Source organism: Vidua macroura, chromosome 1 (assembly GCF_024509145.1).
Source record: "Vidua macroura isolate BioBank_ID:100142 chromosome 1, ASM2450914v1, whole genome shotgun sequence".
NCBI lineage: Eukaryota > Metazoa > Chordata > Aves > Passeriformes > Viduidae > Vidua > Vidua macroura.
This window is the reverse complement of record NC_071571.1, coordinates 149,616,241-149,634,815: the sequence shown is the minus strand read 5'-3', so window position 1 is coordinate 149,634,815 and position 18,575 is coordinate 149,616,241. Positions and strand designations below refer to the sequence as shown.

The following is an 18,575-nucleotide window of genomic DNA, read 5'->3' as shown; positions in this document are numbered from 1 at the left end:
GAAACAGGTGCCCTTGCATGATGTGAGCCATCATTATCCTGGCTGTTTGTAATAAATTGAATGCCTGTTTCAGACTGAATTGTCTATTTTTACCTTTTTCTATATAGATCCATAGATTCTTGTATATCACAACAAGCAAGGACAAATTTGGGGAGAGGTGCAGAGAACTCTTGACAGGAAACAGGTCACAAAGTAACTGCAGAAGACAGCAGAGAATGACTTCTTTGGTTAAAATACATTTCAGTCTCATTACTCTGATGCACAGCCCAGTGACAAAGTTGGTGATGTTCAAAAGGTCGCCTTTCACTGCCCTCTCCTTCCTCAGGGTGAGGTCCATGTGATCCCTAGAGATCACTTAAAAGTTGAAAAAGATCCTTTTTTCAGTTGGTGGGTGTAATTCATTGTCCAGCTTATCCATTTTCTCATTCCATCAGCTGGCTCCGGGAATTGTTTGTCCACTTGTTAAACCTCCCTGGTGAAATGCATCACTTGAGATGGGAGAAATCTTCATATTTAAAAAGAAAGTGAAGAAGCTGTGTTTGAGTAGGGGTACATTTTTCAGGATGAATGACTGATTTAGGTTATGTTATTTATTTTATGTTTTAATTCTTGTGCAAAGCCTTCCCATGTACTATTCCATAGGCTGAGGAAAAATACTGAAGCAATATTGCAGATAAAAAATGCAGAGACAAAACTTAAAATGAATATTTTTAGCACAAGAGGAAGCAGAATACGCATGATAAAAGGCAGATATGTTTAAGAAAAAGAGCAAGGATTTAATTCTGTTGTGCTTTGCTTTGAGAGGAATTATAGTCTTGAAACATTTTATTTTATCTCTGTTTATTGCTTTCATATATCCTACCTAGAGCTGTGTTCATAGTACTGTTTTGTGGGATATTTTCCTCTCTGTAGTTCTCTTACTCAGACTCTTCACTTTCCAGCTGGCAAGTGTGTCACTGGGGGTGTTTTTGTAGCTTCTCATGTGACATGAGGTGCCACTGTGCTAAATACAGTATAAACATTATAAATAAAAACACAGTTAGAAGATTTGAAAACTTAGTAGAGTATCTGAGTACTGAGAGCCCTGTTTACTAAAGTTTTCCATAACTTGGAGCTTAATAAAAGTTACTTCAAGAACAAATGAGCAATGAACAGTTCAGAGCAATCTAGGCTGTATTCCTAAAGCTGATGTGGATTTATTGGAGGCTGTTGGGGTACAACGTGCTTACATGCATATTTAATTTCCAGACAAAAATGAATATATTGACCATACTGCCAGCAATGATCCTTCAACAGAGGAATTGAATCTGAATGCTGCAGTTGCATATTAAATATTGTTAGGCAGGAATATTTTTATCAAATATCAATCACTTAGAAAAGTGCAACACTAATTAGATGGGAGCTGTTTTACTGGTCCCTTCAGAGATGGATTCTAAATACTTCTGACTGTCCAGAAGCAAAGACAATTTGTTAAAATATGGCTATAGGAAACAAACTATATTTCTGGGAGAATATAAGCATTATTGTGTATATCATAGAAATGAAGTACTGGATTTGCATCTGCTCACGTGCCACAGAGGGGTGGAGTGATCTCAGAAATAAAGACTATGAAATTCAAAATATTCCAGTTGTGTTGTCCATGTGCATTGCCTGTGCAAAATCCAGGAAACCCATTGCAGAATCAAATCATACTTCAATGCCAGTAAGAATTGATGTTGTTAGTCATAGTTTCAGGCCTGGTAATTCTTTTTCAGAAGCCACTCTTCAGATTGTATCTGGGTGTTTTTCATTATAGTCTTTATTTCTGGCTTGGTTCTGGCAGTTACTGTGATCCACTTTTATAACTCATTTTAGCTTTTGAATATGCCCAGCACTTGATGGATTCTGCATGCAAATGAAGAACTTCTAATGATCTCTTACTGCATTAAAAATAGCCAAAACAAAACCCCCCCTTAGAGAGGAACAGATTAATTCCTCCGCCTTTGGGATGTGAGGATCAGCAAAGATGCAGGCTGCAGAAGTGGGAGCTCATAGAAACCTTTGCCTGAGTGCTGTATTTGAACTTTTTTGTCATAAAATCATAGAATGCTTCGGGATGGAAGGGACCTTAAAGGCCATTTAGTTCCACCCCCCTGCCGTGGGCATGGATGCCTTCCACTAGAATGGTGAAGGGGAAACTTCAGAAGCTTCTCTTCAGATGTCAGTTTTTGCTCAGTGTTGATAAAGTCTATTTGAATTCATCTTCCCACTGCAAACTTCACAAGCTCTAGATTATTCCTTATGCCATCTATTTTCACCCTATTTTCTTTTGGGGTCAAGATTCTTTTAAATTAATGAGAATTATAGAAAATATTTTCTGGTCTGGAGGGATTTCAAAACTCTTTCTTGTTGACATTTGTTACTGGTGTTTTCCTTTTGGCAACATTCATGGAATATGTTTCCCTCTTTTTATGGAGAAATAGATAAAAGGATAATAATAATCCTGTGTTTTGTGAAATGTCCTTCCCAGACTGCTTCTCCGTTTGTAGTTGCATTTCCTCCTGAATGGTTTTCAAAGCTGTTGCTTGGTCTCCTTAAGTGCAAAGTCATCTCAAGAGCAATATATTTTAATTCTTCTCTAATTATTTTTCTATTTCAGACAATTCAGGAAATTAAAGCTGCTTTGGCAGCATAGTATATTAGATCTTCCATAACCACATTTCATGTGATGTGAGCTGGTCTAAATTCCCTTTTATATTAGATTAGTGATTCTAATTTAACATATCAGTATTTAGTATGCATTATAGTGTACTATATTTAATTTGATTACCTTAAAGCCTTACCGTACATTTAATAAAGCAATTATTTAACCATTTGCTACCAATGAATTTTACTGTGATATTGAAATTAATACAGTCTGTAATATATGAAGATGCACAAAGCAGGAGAGAAGTGTCATCTTAAAAAAAAGTCAAGGGCCGCATTAAGGCCCTGCTTCTGTGGTTATTTTGTTTTTCCTTCCTGAGTTTTGCAAGGAAAAGTGAGGAAGTTGCCTTGTGAAACCAATGGGCTCTTCAAGTGTGTCACAGTTCACTTTAGGGGACACTTTCATATATAATACTCTGCTTCCCTTTTGTATGGTTTGATATTAATAAACAACTTTAAATAGAATAGTCTTCAGCTTTTGGCCCAGTCTTGTTGCTTTTTTCAGCAAGTCTTGAGCACCTACCAAGAGTGGAGGCAGGTGAACCTCTGCAGAACCACAATGAGGTCATCTGCTTGCAACTGCAAAATAAATGTCTTGTGCACCACTCGCAAAGTCATTAAGATGTTGACTGATGATCTGTAAAACATTTTTACCATGAACAGGCTTAGACTTCTGTTTTTAGTAGCATAAACCATATGGTTTATATATCATTAATTACAGACTGGCTGCCACTGAAACCAATGTATTGATGTTGTAGTACCTGTGTTCCCGGTGGTCTGCAGTTTCTGCGGAAATCATATCAGCAAGGATGATGATGTTGGCTTTATTCTTTCTTTTCCTTTGCTACAGCATGGCTATCCAAGTGGACAAGTTCAATTTTGAGAGCTTCCCAGAATCCCCAACTGATGGGGCACAGTTGGCGAATGCAAAGCAGCTGGAAGAAGAAAGGCAGCAAGCAAGAGGTCTGGAGATTAACAGCAAGCTGGATATTTGCTGGAAAATTATATCCTTTCATAAATACTTGCTTTAAAAGTATATAAATAGATGCCCTCTGATACATTTTATTTTATAATTCAACTCACTTCATGGCAGTGTTACTGAAAAGAAAAGTAATTAGAACTATGAAGCTCATCATAATTATAGACTGTTTAAGGTTAATTGTGCTGTATATTATTTAGGCAATGCTTGGGTCGTCCTATAATGGCTTTTTCTGAGTCACTGGGCATGTCATAAATCCTGTGTGTTTTTCCCAGCTTATGGGGAACTGAGGAAGTGTAGTTAGGATTGCTGAGTAGTAGATTCATGGGGTCAAATTTTTCTATTCTCCCCCACACCGAGTGACTGAATCATGAAGAAATTAATGAAGCTGGATTTAAAGAATTTGCATATATTTAATTAAATTTGGGTAAATTAGAACATATTAGAATAATTTATTCCCAAGTCCTCTTTATAGATTTAGTAATGTATCTAATCTTAGGTGGATTTTTAAGGCTTAGACAGGACTTGTGTGATGATTTAGTCATTCTAAACATAAAATCCCCACAATAATTCTAAATGCAGTAAAATATTGCCTTATGATTATTAATAAGAAATTGCATTCAGTTTAGAGTTAAAATAAACCAGTGGTGTTGCTATAAATTTCATGATTTCTATAAAAAAATCTTGTGCTTGTCTTGTCAAAAATACACTTTCTCATGATTTTCTTCAGGAAACATTCTGTACAGTAAACAATCCCCCAAGCCATGTGATGGTACTCAGCACTTCCCTGGAGATTTATATATTTTTCACTCAGATCATCCTCAAATTCACATGATAGGGGGTGGCAGAAGATGAGAGAAGAATGGCAATCAAATCATGCTTGATCTGTTTGTACTTTTAATTGTACTTTTATCCAGTGATTTGAAATGATGTTTCATTACTAATTATTGTGAGGAAGAGCTTCTACCCTGTGAGGGTGGCTGAGCACTGGCACAGGTTGCCCAGGGATGCTCTGGAGTCTCTTTCCCGGGAGATATTCAAGAGCTGTCCTGGACACAGGCCTGAGCTCTGGGGACCCTGCTTGAACAGGGGGTGGACAAGATGACCTCCAGTGGTCCTTCCAACCTTAACCATCCTGTGATGATTAAATCAGATCAGGATTTGTCAAAGGCAAGGCTTGAGACATAAATGAGATTCCTAATGCCTGGTTCACTCCAGACTCCCCAAGAAACATTTCAGAGAGCTCCTTTTATGCAAAAAAAAGTCAATATTTAACCAGAACTCACTTAGAAAATGTCTGTGTTATGGGAAGATATAAATATTCTGTGATAGCACAGATGAGTTCTTACACTGGAATTGAGAGCATAGTTGTAATCATTTTGTCAAGGTGTAAAAACTCATCCTCACTCATTCCAATTGCTGGGCAACACTGTTTACATCCATTCTGTCTTCTGGATTTAACCCCAGCTTTGATCCTAGAACCATTGTGGCTGACATGAAAGTCAGTACCTTAGACACCAGTGGAACAGTTTGTGTTAAATTCAGTTCAGCCATTAGTTTCTGTATGTTTAATACTTGCTATGATTTTTCTCTCTGTTCCAGGAACTAAAACTCATCTAATTAATGAAAGGCAACAAGTTTCAATGTGCTTAAAAATCCTTGAAGAAATGTGTACATTCTTTTCCAGGTGTTATGTCCTCACTAGAGTTAGTCTTTGTCATAGAATCATTAATGTTGGAAAATACCTCAAAAGACCTGCAAAATCATCAAGTTCAAACTTGGACCAAATGTCACCAACTAAACCACAGCACTAGTGCCACACTGAGTCCTTTCTTGAACACTTCCAGGCATGGTGACTCTACCACCTCCTTGGGCAGTCCCTTCCACTGCTTGACAACCCTTTCCATAAAGAAATTCTTCCTGATGTCCTACCTGAACTTCTCTGGCTTCATCCTTTTATTTCTTGCAGCAACATTTAGAAGTGAACCAGTCAATAAAAAAAATATTCTACTCTCCATTCTGCTAAGTTTAAGAAACTTGGTTTCTGAGATATTTTTCTACCATCAGAGTAATTGGACACATGTCAGGAGAGTTTATACTGATGGACAGACAGGCAGAGAAATGGATGGATAGTTCAGCTGCATTGGCCTTGCTTTCCTTCAGGAGTCTGCCTCAGTGCAGCCAAGAGAGGAAAAGTATTTGCAAAATTACAAAGGAGTAGAATTACTGATATTTCCTACTAGAGGAGGCATTTTTGCAAGTCTCTTGAATGGTAATGCCAAGTGATCCCTTTGTTATCCATCATCTCTGAACTACTTAGAGCTCCCCAGATAACTTTTCTGTCCTGACTGTGTGCAATGACATGGGAAAGGGATGGGCTGGGGTGAGGTCATGTCACAGAACCTGCCCTGAGGTGTGATCCAAGGCCCACGCCAGATGCTTATATCAGGACTTGCAAAAGCATGTGGAAGAGAAATTAGAGTGTGCACAGGGAATTACTAGGAAAGGAGGGATGAGACAACTGAAATATTTTTGACCAAGGACAGAGTTGTTCAACAGAGTGAGGTGCTGTGCATTTGTTACAGACCACCCAAACAAAAAGCAAAGCTGGATGAACTTTTCTTTAAGGACTGGAAGAAGTCTTCCAGTTGCAGGTGAGCTTATTTCTGATATACTTTCAGGACAGTTTTTGTGTACAGGTGTCAGATGGTTTGATTTGGTAGGTGCTGTGTGAGATCTGCTCCCTGAACAAATGATCCAGCTGGAGTGTTTGAAGTTTGGCTGCAGCTGTCCTGGGATGATGGAGCTCAATATCCCGAGGAGAGTAAGGAGGGCACATGGCAGGGTAATGACTCTGGACTTGAGCAGAGGAGATTTTGGGGAAGGCAGGATTGGAAGGGATGTTGGCCTTGGTCCCAGTGGAGTTGCTGGGCATCCAGGAGCAGCCTCCTCAAAGCCTGGGAGTTACAGCAGTCAACAAAGTTCATCTGACCCTTGGAGCAAGGTGTGTCGTGAGGAGACTGCTAAATTCCAGTTAGGTACTAGGAAAATTCCTTTTTACACTGAGGGTGCTCAGATACTGGAATAGGTTGTCCAAAAGTACTGTAAAATTGCTGTCTTTGAAGACGTTAAAAAATTCTGGACAATGCCTTGAACAGCCTGGTGCAATTTCAGTATTTTCCATGCTTTGAGCACAGGGCTGGACAGTGACTGGAATTGCCTTTCAATATAAATTATTCTGTGATTTGTGCAGCTGGGCAGAGGGCTGGGTCAGAGAATGACTTGTGAAAACTAAACTCTTTCCTTCATCTATCTTCTGCTATCCCCAGGTTTGATTGCAGACAGAGAAATTTTCTAATGTACTGTGAAGGAATTGCTATTTCAGTGAAATGAGACTATACCATTTTGGGGTCATTTTCTTGAAAATATTCTAAACCTGGCCCTAACAACCTTTAAAAAAGTGAGACAAGACTTCCAGTGCCACTTTAAATATCATGTTCTATATTTAACTTTTCTAATAGTTAGACCTTTTTTTCTTACTTCAGTCTTAATATCTGTGATGTATAGGAAGTCTGTCCTGTTTGCAATGTTTCCTTACATTTTTTGAATTGTATTTTGTGCCCTTTCTTCAGTTTGTTTGCCATATTTAAACCTAATTGCCAAAATTTCTTTCAAAGCACATTTTCTTTCAGTCATATTGCTGATTTTGTCCTGCACTACCGGTCTATTTTTCTCAATATCTGGGATCCAGAGCTGGAGGCAATACTGCAGGTGAAATTTCTCACAGAATAAAATTGTACCTTCCAGGTTTCAAAGATTATGATTTCTCTGAGAACTATTCTTTAATTCTATTGTCTGATTGACTTTTTTTTGTGTATGTGGTCCAGCATAACTGACTGAATTATTATTCCCAACTTTTATTTATAGATTTTTGATTTTTTTTCTAGGGTGGTACTTGGAATTTTTCATCATTTCATCTCAGTGATCTTCATAAATTCCACTCATTTGTTAGGTTTGTGAACACTGACATCTTTTCCAAATACATTAAAATTATGAATGTTTTTGTATTTCATCATCAAAGCAGCCAATCAGAATTTTGAAATTATTATCTATCAGACAGAACCGTGAGTCATCTCATTTGCTTGACAGCAGATCACTGATAACTCTTACTGAGATTCACTTTTCTGTGTCCATTCCACTTTTGATGCCTTTATCTTGATCATAAATATGAATCATCAGCTATGAGAGTATTACATCCTGTGGAACTTCTGTGCATCAGTAAAGGTTTCTTCAAATTTTTATGCTGCTTCTTATTGTTTGCAAAAATAACTATTATTTAATACCCTAAATAACTGCTTATAATTAGTTTTAATATTAAAATTCCGCAGTAATAATCAAGCAGAAAGCTTAAAATACTAATAAGGCAACTGCTGTAAGTAAAATGTGCAATTCATGCAGATTTATTTTTAATTAGTATAATTCTTATTTATGAACATTTGCTGTTTTTTATGATTATGTGTATTCTCCCACCTGCATTTATTTGCAAAGGACATATGTATTGAAAAGGATTTCTTTCAGGATTCAAGATGTGGAGTGCTGTAGGGAGAAAAAACATGAGTAACTTCCAGATAGATGCCATTTTAAAAAAATATTGTATTTTTAGGTAACAGACTGTGTTCTAATTGTGAGTACCCAGCTACACATGAGGCAATCCAGAGAGTGTAAAAGACCAAAGTTTTCCCTGGGGAAATAACTGGTTCATTTGACTGTCATTTAGGTTTTTGGTATGAAACAGTTTATATCATATTCAATCTGTTGCTACAGAAACGTGAAATAAGGGTGTCAACTGTGAAAAATTGGGTTTTTAGGTTTGTTTTGTTTTGTTTTGTTTTTTAACAGCATCTGGTGATTGTGTGTTTGTTAGCTCTGAGGCCCCACTGGGGCTGATTTGATTGTGCAGATGAAAATGTCTTGAGCTGTTAAATACGAACTGTTGTGCTGGAAGTCAACTGTTGGAATCCTGGCTCATTCCTGTGTTGTTAATAACAAAGATTTAACTTTAGGAAATGAGGTCTCGGTCAGCAATGTGGCTCCAACAGAAGAGCAGGTTTATGATGGCAGTGAGACCTCAACAAAATGTGTGGAGATTTGGTTAAGTAGCTAGATTCTGCAAGGTCAGACTTAACCTTGGCAGTCTGTACTCGTGTTTATCTGGGCAGTCTTTTTCAATGAATTTTAAATTCTGGATCTTATACTTGTGTCTTTTATCAGCTTTGACTTCGAGCTAAGAATAAAAGGGAATCTTGGCAACCCCTGTTCAACTCCTTTGCTTTCATTGACTTCTAAAGGCTTTGTCTTAGGCAAACTCTGGAGTTGAGCTTTTCTAAAACTCTTGTTCCTTTTATGTTTTCTTATTGCATATTTTGGTCACTTTTCATCTCCAAGGTAATGAGTTTGTTGTTCAGTTTTGTATTTGTCCTATAATGAACAATTTTATGTAATTACCTGACAATAAAGTCAGGAGACAGAGATCAGTGAGATGGAATTCCATGATCCAGGTCTGTCTGAAGATCCATGTGAACACATAATTCCTTTATGTGTTTCTTCCTTTATGTTTTAACAAGTTCATTTTTTTGGTTGCATCTCAATCTCATCTTTCCTTCATTTTCCACCAGGCTCCTTTCTGCTGCTTCATTCAATTATCTCATTAGACAAATTCAATTTATTTCATGAGTCAAATAATCTGTGCATGGCCTAACCACTTAAATGCTACATTTTTCTTTCACATAGAATTGTGAAAGTTGAAATTTCTCATCAGTTCTACAACCCATGGCCATGTATCTAAGATAAACTAATACATCAATTTGTTTGACAAAGAAACAAATAAGGCCCTGAACCTCCAGATTAATATACAAGTACACTCACCGAGCTATTTCTTGTCTATAAAATTAATTTTGCCACTAGATGACAATAAGCAGTGTGCTAAAAATAAGCTTGGTGCTTGTGATGGAGTAAGGAAGTTTATTTATCTGAAAATTTAGGCTGTGAAAGCTTAAACTGCTTTTGGGTTATTACATAATTTTTTCTGTTAATCAGTTTGTAGGTTTTTTCTGGTGGGTTTCTTTTTTTTTTGTTGTTCGTTGATTTTGTGGGGCTTTTTTTTTTGGTTGTTTTTTTTTTTTTTTTTTTTTTTTTTTGTTTTTGTTTTTTTTGTTTGTTTGTTTTTGTTGTTGTTGTTTGTTTGGTTTTTTTACATTTTTTAGCTTTTGCAAAGAGCCATTCAGTTTGATTTCTAACTTTATTTTTTTCTGAAATGTGTGACCAGAAAACCACCAATAGTATCACAGAATGGTTCAGGCTTGGGACCAAATGGACGGGACGAAAGTGGGTCACTTGCTCCAATCTCCCTGCTCCAGCAGGGCCATCCCAGAGGACAGGCACAGGATTGTGTCCAGACAGTGCTGGAATATCTCCAGTGAGGGAGACTCCACACCTTCCCTGGGCAATCTGGTCACTGCACAGGAAAGAAGTTCTTGCTCATGTTTGGGTGGAACTTCCTGGGCATCAGTTCCTGCCCGTTCCTCTTGTCCCATTGCTGGGCACACCGAGCAGAGCCCTGCTCTGAGCCCTCCCTGCAGACACTGACAGACAGGGATGAGGTCCCCTCTCAATTTTCTCTTTTTAAGGATGAACATCCCCAGCTCCCTCAACCTTCCCCTTCAAGAGAAATGCTCCAATCCTTTTTTTCTTGTCCTGCACTGGCCCTGCTCCAGGAGCTCCACATCTGTCCTGAGGAGACCTGAATGGACACAGCACCCCAGATGTGCCTCACTGCCTCCTGTGGTTTTATGTTCCAGGAGGAATAGTCTACCTCTGAGTACATGGATCTGCTTTGATAGCATTTACCAACAATAAAGAAGGGAGAATCACCTGTTTTATAGTAACTTTATAGTGTTAGTTGAGACATTAAGCTTTCCATGAAGCTGTAAACTTCATGGAATAAAATTTGTGATATTCCAGGCACCACTGTGAGTCTGTTATGAGTAAATTACATAAAAGTTAGTTTAATGTTACAGTTAATGGCAGCCACTCTGTTTTAAAGCATCTTTTAAATACTGCCTTTTTATTAGTGTTTTCTCTCATTTATAGTCTTTAGATTAAAGATGTGATAACAGAATTATATATATGCTGTATCTGTGAAGTAATTCAAATTATTCTCTACCCTCTAGTGTGTTTTATGGAAATTATTTTAGTTGTGCTGGTGTTCTGAGTCTCATTTTTCAGCAGCAGCACTATTCTAAGGTGATATTCTGCTGCCTTCACTTTTCCAAATAGATGCTTTTCTTTAATGATGTTTACAGCTTTCAGACACTTTGGGCTTTGTGAATTCTTTATTTGTGGTCTCTTTAGGAGAGAAAAAAATGTGCTATTTATGACATTTTTCAGGGTATAATGAGAATATTTTAAAAAATGATGGCAAAAATCCTGTACTTGGTATTGATTTTCCTCTTCTATCATCTCTGAGCTCTTGAGTCTCAATCACTGTTAGATTTGCTTTTGTTCTGAGCTTTCAAGACTTTTCTTTAAATCTCCTGGAGGCCCTATCTCCATTTGTCTTGTGGTAGAAATTAGTTGTCTGCAGTGCTTGTTAATTTTCTTTTAACTGGCACAGGTGAATCTATACTTCAGCAGTCAGATGATGTGTGTCCCTCTCCAGAGTTTACAGAAAAGAGACTGATCACATCTAGAAGCTGTTGATAAAAGCTCAGATATTCTTTTATTTTTTGATATATTTTTGAGGACCAGGGTTCCAGTACTTTTGGAGTAGTTGGTTGAAATTTTGATGAATCTCACTAGGAGCTTATTCCTTAATTATGGTGGGACACATGCCTGGATACAAGATGGTGCTGATGTCTGCATGTGCTTCCAAGCCCTGTGAATCCAGTGCCTTTCTGCAGTCAGAGAATTAAAATAAAGAAATCCAGTGCTCTTCCTGTTACAAATAAAAGTTGTCTTGATTGACTCATCACACGAAATTATTACTAATTTGTTTAAATGGATAATACTGGCTTTGCATGACATTGGATATTGTCTATGCTTTTATTTTATTTTATTTATGCTTGTATAACCTGTTTTGAAGCCCTTTCAAATGAGATTCTTCTGTCCACAACAGTTTATTTCAGTGCTCTGCTGTCCTTAAGAGTAAGAACCATTTCCTGATTTGTTCTCTTTTCAATCTGGACCTGTTTCTGAGCTCATGCAGGGTAGAAAGGGAAGCTTGCAGGTTCTGTGCCTGCGGTTCTGGTCTTATGTTTGCCCTTGGTAATGACACTGTCACTGTACCCTGCACGCCCATGGAACTGGCACCAAGTCAGCAGTCAGGACTATCCTGGCAGACATTTGTTCTGTTTTCTGTTGCCTTGTTAAATTCTGTTCTGTTTTCTATTGCCCTATCAAATTTTAACCTCTTTGTTTTCAGATTGTTCCTAATTTATCATTCTGAATTCTCAACCTGCACCACATACTTAAAAGTTTTGCATTTTTGCAGCTCCCAGACTTTTTTACCCTTGTGTTTTATTATGGTTCAAGTATATTGAAGTATATTTTACCTTTGCTTTAACACTCTTCAATGGAATTAAATTTTTATTTTCAGGAGATATCAACTGCTGTACTTTTACTGATGGTCAATTTATGGATTAATAAACCACATTAATGAATCTGTAGATTGCAGTTTTGATTTGCAATAATAAAAGTTGTGCATATCACATGCCCTTTTCCTCTCTGAAACAAAATTTTCCTTAATTCCAATTTACCCTTCCCTGAAGCGTGAAGGGGAAGCAAGTGTGGAAGGGGTTCTTAATCAGCTGGTCCTGGAGCATCTGCAGTTGGCTCCTCTCCAGTGGGGTGAGTGGTGTCAAAATGGATTGATGATCTTTTTTAGAGAATCTACTGGCTCGTCATTTTCAGCAGCATGAGAATGATATTGTTTTCATTTACTGACAATCTGTGATAGCGGAGGATTTGATAGGAATTTTATTTTCCTTTAGGTGTTTTACTTAGCTGAAGATAAATGTAGAATTGATATCTGTTTTATTTTAAGTACCACTATTCGTTGATAGTAAATATGAAACCTGACTGTGCACTTTTTCCTGTAATTTTCAGCCCTAGTTGTCTTGTAGGAGAGGTGGCTGCTACTTAAATTTCCCCTTTTTCTTACAGTGTGTGTTTTTAAAGTAATTTATTTGATTTTCTTTCGTATGAATGGTAATGTCCTTGTGGTACATTTCTTATTATGATCCAGACAATTGCATTACTAACTTTTGAGGTGAAGAAAATGTTTTTACTCTGGGTAGCAGGGAAGAATTACTTGCCTTAATTTTCCATTTAGAATGATGTTCCCACAATGAAAAACTAAATTAATTTAATTTTGAAGAGTCATAATAATGCGACTTCTGTCTGAGGTTCTCAACAAGGCTTGTTCAGAGGCTTTGGAACATGGGATGTTTCATCCCCAACACTTCCATGTGAGTTGCAAGTTTCAGATAAAGTCCCCAGGTCATCAGCAAATTTTTGCCAAAGCTTTTGCTTTTAAAGCAAATCTATGCTCTATTTAACTCTATTTTAATACTTTGATGACCTAATGAGGAGCAAATTTAAGGTACAATGATCCATCACTATTGCCTGTGTTAATTATTAAAATTGAAATTACCCCAAACTCCATTATTTGTGTACTCTTTTAATTGTTTGGTCTTTTTCAAGCATGTTGACCACCTTCAACTCATATGTTAAAACCTGTGAGCACTTTGTTTACAGATGAGAAGATTAAAAATGGTTTAAAGTAGTTTGTTGTATGTCCAACTTTAGCCATAATCAGCTACCTCTGAAATCAAGCTTACCTGGCCTCAGTTCTTCAGAGAATTCAAAGATTTGGCAGCAGTTTTTGGTATGATTGAAGGGTTTTGGCCATGACTGCCCTGGGCCTCACCAGTAAAAGCAGTGGTTTGTGTCAGGTGTGTGTTGTGAGCTCAGTGGTCACTTCCTGGCTCTGCAGAGTGGCTTTGGCCATCAGCAGGTTTGTAACCTGGGCTCTGTGGTGGAAAACTTTCCTTTGGCACTGCTGCATAGGACATCACTTTAAGGATGAAAAACGTGTTTTTCTTCTTTCCCTGTACCCTTGGTTTGCTCCTTTAATTCTCTCTGTGCCAAATTCCACTGTTTTCTTAGGAAAAAGAAGCTTTTTGAATCATAGAATTGTGCCTGGCATTCCTGCCTGAATAGTGATCTTTGATGCACTGGTTGAAAAACATGAACATAGCACTGATTTACAATAAAATCTCCTGTGAAGTTGCTTATTTCTCATGCTGCTGATTAATTCAGTTAAAGAGTCCCAGTTACTTGAGTTTTCAGTCAAAACTCTGTGATATTCTCTGCTTTATAGCTGCAAAATCTTTTGAAGCACAGTCTGTTGACTGATGGTGTTGTACATTTTAATTTTCTACACTAAGCAAAGCAGGGAAAGGGAGATCCTATGGGATATTGAGTGCTTGGTTTGCCACCACTTACATATGATATTTCCTAGTAGAAAGTTCAGTTTTGCAGAAGTCTACTTAACATTTTTTGTTTAATTTTTCCCAGTCCTACATTGCTAATGAATATTATCTATTTTGTATAACACAAAAAGTATGTCCATGTGGAAGCTGTAGTTTACTGCAGAGATTATTGAAAAGGACATTTTGGTTAAATGCCTGATTGTAGTTGAAAACAAAAGCAAAAATTGAAAACTAAAGACAACGGAGACATTTTAGCTTCTTTTAGTTCACCATAATTTTGAATATTCAGCAGTTAAATCTTTGGTAGTGCTGTAGCCAGGTAACCCTACCTGCAGCTCCTACAGTCCCTCCAGTCAATACAGAATGATTTTTTATTTAATAATGTGTGAGATGCAGGAGAAATTAAGAGATTGTTATTATTGTTTGGTAGGTGAGAGTCGTAAGGAGCTGTTGAAATGTTTGGACAGCCAGGGGATGTGTGTGCCTTGAATATGCACTTAGACAATGTGACACACTGTCTTTTGGACTTAAATTCTCTTTCAGTGCCAGAATGTATTTCCTATTCAATTTTTAAAGGCATGGAAACATGTTAAGAGTTTAAAATACTGTAATACTATAGTATCAGCTGGATTTTTTTTCTTTTAATCATTACACTGCTTGTATTTACAACCTGGCTTTGCTTTGAGTTTTGTTTTTCTATATGTTAAAAATAATTTGTGTTTTAATATGAACTCTTTACTACTGGCCATCATTGTGACATAGCCTTTGCATAAATTGGCTAAAAATTTGGCTTAGTTTTATGCAATAAAATTGATTCTATGATTATTCAAGGATTTTGCTATACTGATGGTCACATTGAAGGGTTTACTGTATTATAAGTGCTCACAGTGAAACATGAATGAATATTTAACATGGTTTTGATTAAAAAAATGACTGGCTCTCATTCAAATTTGTAGAAGCTGTACTCCAACATTCCTTTTAAAATTGGCATATTTAATTCATACTAGAGTTAATATTACATCTCTAGAATTATGAAAGCATATTGAAACAATTTTTCATGTAAATTTGACAATCTTGTCCTTTTTCATTAAATACAAGGCAAAGAGTAGAATCAAAAGTCAGTGACATTGAAATTTTGGTCTGCGGGTAAGAAGCTACCTTTGAAATTTGTCATAGAGAGGGGAAAAAAGTGATCTGTAGTGAAGAGTTTATTTTGATTTCATATAATTTAATGACTGGGGAAGGGAAAAGTATTTAAGACATGAGGACTCATAAAAAAGAAAATACTTCAAAGGCTGGAGTGAGAGTTCTTAATGTGTTGTTAGAATTGATTTTAAGATTTAGGACATCTCTGTAAAATGAAGTTGTCTGTTAGGCAGGTGAGTAAATCACACGTAATTGAAAAGCATCATCTTGCTCAACACCAGCAGGTTCAATGTTCTCTAAAATTTATGACATATTTTCTTTTTACAGCTGGGCAACAAACCAAATGTAGGCATAGATGTGGTTTTGAGGTGAATTCATTAATACCATCAAATCAAGGAAACAGAGCCTGCAAATTGTAATGAGGAGAACCAAACCTCGTCAAAGGCGTGTGCCATGCTGGGGTTGGAAATGATCTGATGGAGTCATCTGTAGCTGCTGCCTGTGCAGGATTTTTTCAATCTTTATTTGATTTATGCCACTGACTTTGCAAGCAAGCAAAATCCCTGGACCGAACACTTCTCGGTTTTGATGGTGCTCTTCTGATTTCCATAGCAAAATTATCTTAGGTACAAATGTGTGCTCAAGATTTTACTGAACTTGAAGTAGAGTTTGAACTTGAACTGAGTTTGAAAGTGGCTCCTGATTGACCCTGGAACAGGCTGGGCTTGGGATATTCCTGCATTCAGTGAGAGGTTCCTCTGAAACAAGAGGCTCCTGACACTTTGAATGCTGTAAACAATTTTCACAACAGAAACTTATCTTGAATTCTACATAAACTGAAATAAACTTAACTTCCTTCACTGCCTGCAAGCACCAGGTATAGAAATCTTTTCCTGATGACCCTCATGTGTATAAGAGGGAAGATTTATTGGAGAAAATCGGTTTAGGAACTTAGAACAGTAGACACTGAAAAGTGCTAGAGGTTTTAATATATCAAGCAAATGCTTTTCTTTCTCCATAGCAACTAACTGAATAACTGAAAATCAATGATCATACATGAACTCTAATATTACTAACAGTAGTGTTCCAAGAAACATGCATTTGTTGAGCTTCGCCATGGAAAAAGTCCAGAAATAGATTTTGCTTCCATTCACTCTTTTATTTCATTCATTCATTCATTTCATTTATTCTTCCATTTCATTCATTCATTCATTTCATTTATTCTTCCCTTCTTCTTAAAAAAAAAAAAAAAGAATTTCAGTACAGTTTTAATGTTTAACTGTACTTGGATGCCTTTTCACAATGCAGTGCATTTTATTTCCTAGTATGTGATTACAGAACTAAAATCACTGCTGCTGGGTGCTGCTCAGGTCATAAATAAGAAAAGGGATGGGCAGTAGGCGAAGTCTTAATTATTTACTTATTGGTAGAAAATGCTACACCTTGTTGTGGGCCCACAATAAATTCTGTGCCTACCTGCAGCATGTAAGAATAATGTACTTAGAGAAAAACTAAAAAACTCAAAAGTGAAGGTGGTGTTAAATTGTTCCTTAGAGGTAGTTGGAATCAATAGAAGATGTTGATTTAAAAGTCTTTTGAAATGTTTTATGAACATATGGTTCATGACAGCTTGTTTGGAAGTTCAGTCTGGTTAAGTTTCACAAAGCATCTTATGGAAGCATTACTTTAAAAATAAATTATCTTAATAATTAACTGTATGTCTTAGCACCAAATCATAATCAGTTTTCACAGCTTTATGTTTTGTGGATATTAACATTAATTACTGAAGCTGCACACCAATTTTATTTTGTAGTTTCCAGCCTGACCTTAGACAATAGTTAAATCTTTCTTTCCATAATTCATGTGATTAAGGGATTTCAGCAGTGTGAGATCACTGCATCCCAAATACACAGGAAAATATTTTGTAGTGTCTACCAGTGAGTAAATGATGCACCTCTAAGCTGTGTTTTAGATGTCCCCTGGACAACCTTGTCCCCCTCGGCTTAGTTAAAATGAGCCAAATCTCTGCACACATGACCATTATTTAGATTTTGGTTTTAGCCAGGGCAGTCCTACAATGTTGCTGCTCCATATTTGAAATTCCAAGGCCGTCTTGGATATGTTTTCAAAGACTGAACTTAATGGGGAACTGTAAGGAAGTAGTTTTACTTTCTCTTTTAATAAACAAATCCCTCCTATGCCCTAGACAGGATAATTTATATTATATAGATACAGGCTTGGAAATGCAAACTAATCAGCAGGGTATATAAGGGCCTGCCCTTGAGAAAAATGGTGAATATTACTGTGTTTGTTCACCAAACTAAAATATTCTACAATCATTTCTATTTTAGTATTACGGTAGTCTGGCCATTGTCATCACTGGAAAGATGAAACCAATAGCATTAGCCAGGAAATCTCAAGAGTAAACTGTCTGTAAGGTAGAAAATCACCGTCTGATTCACAGGACAACCAACAATCTGGTGATAAACGGATTTTGCAAGGTAACCGACCTTTCTCATCCATTTAGAAAAATCTTCAGGTTTTTCATTTTTATTTTTAAGATCCAAGAGAGGTGGGAACACTTTCGTATCTTAGCAGCTTGTGTGCAGGCTGTTTTGGAGGATATTTTGGCAATGTCAAGCAAGCAACATGCTTTAGTTCCTGGGAAGTGTTGAGGGACTGGGGTAGTACTCAGAAAAAATGGACTAACTTGATGAAAGTGGGGCATCTGGCACAGGAATAATGGTCTCTCATGTCAAAACACACTATTGTGTGATGTGTTTTGAAGCAGTGTTGTTTCGAATTCCTACCCAAGCCTTGGTTACTCAAAACTGAAAAGAAAAACTCGTACAGAAAAGGTTTCAGATACAACCAGATTGGCAGAGATTGCAAAGGAAAGATGCTAAGAATAAAGAGAGCACCCTGAAGTGAAAATAAATCAACAAAACCTCTTAGGGACTGTCCTGAGAGAGGCTGTGTGAGTGCCAGTGGTTACTCCATATCAGATTTCTGAAGGGGCTGGCAGCTGGAGCTTCAGGTCCACCACTTCTAACAAAGCAATGAGAAGACTGGAAAGAAAAATGGGATAATAATTACTAATGGAGATGACGCCGTTGAGCAGGATGGGAACAGAGAATTGCAGATCAGAAGGCAAAGAAAATGAACTCTCTTTATTTCAAATGTACCGCTCTATATATATAGAGAACATTGAGAAG

At 37.0% G+C, this 18,575-nt stretch overlaps 1 protein-coding gene across 2 annotated transcripts in view; it reads left to right on the top strand.

Annotated features, from left to right (window-relative positions):
- TRAPPC9 (trafficking protein particle complex subunit 9) overlaps window positions 1-18,575 on the top strand; it is a 449,912-nt gene that overhangs the window by 203,683 nt on the left and 227,654 nt on the right. For both annotated transcript variants that reach the window (XM_053973133.1, XM_053973142.1), the window contains exons 20-21: window positions 3,536-3,689; window positions 12,478-12,568. In XM_053973133.1, coding sequence (XP_053829108.1) covers window positions 3,536-3,689; window positions 12,478-12,568 — 245 coding nt within the window. The remainder of the gene's footprint in view (window positions 1-3,535; window positions 3,690-12,477; window positions 12,569-18,575) is intronic.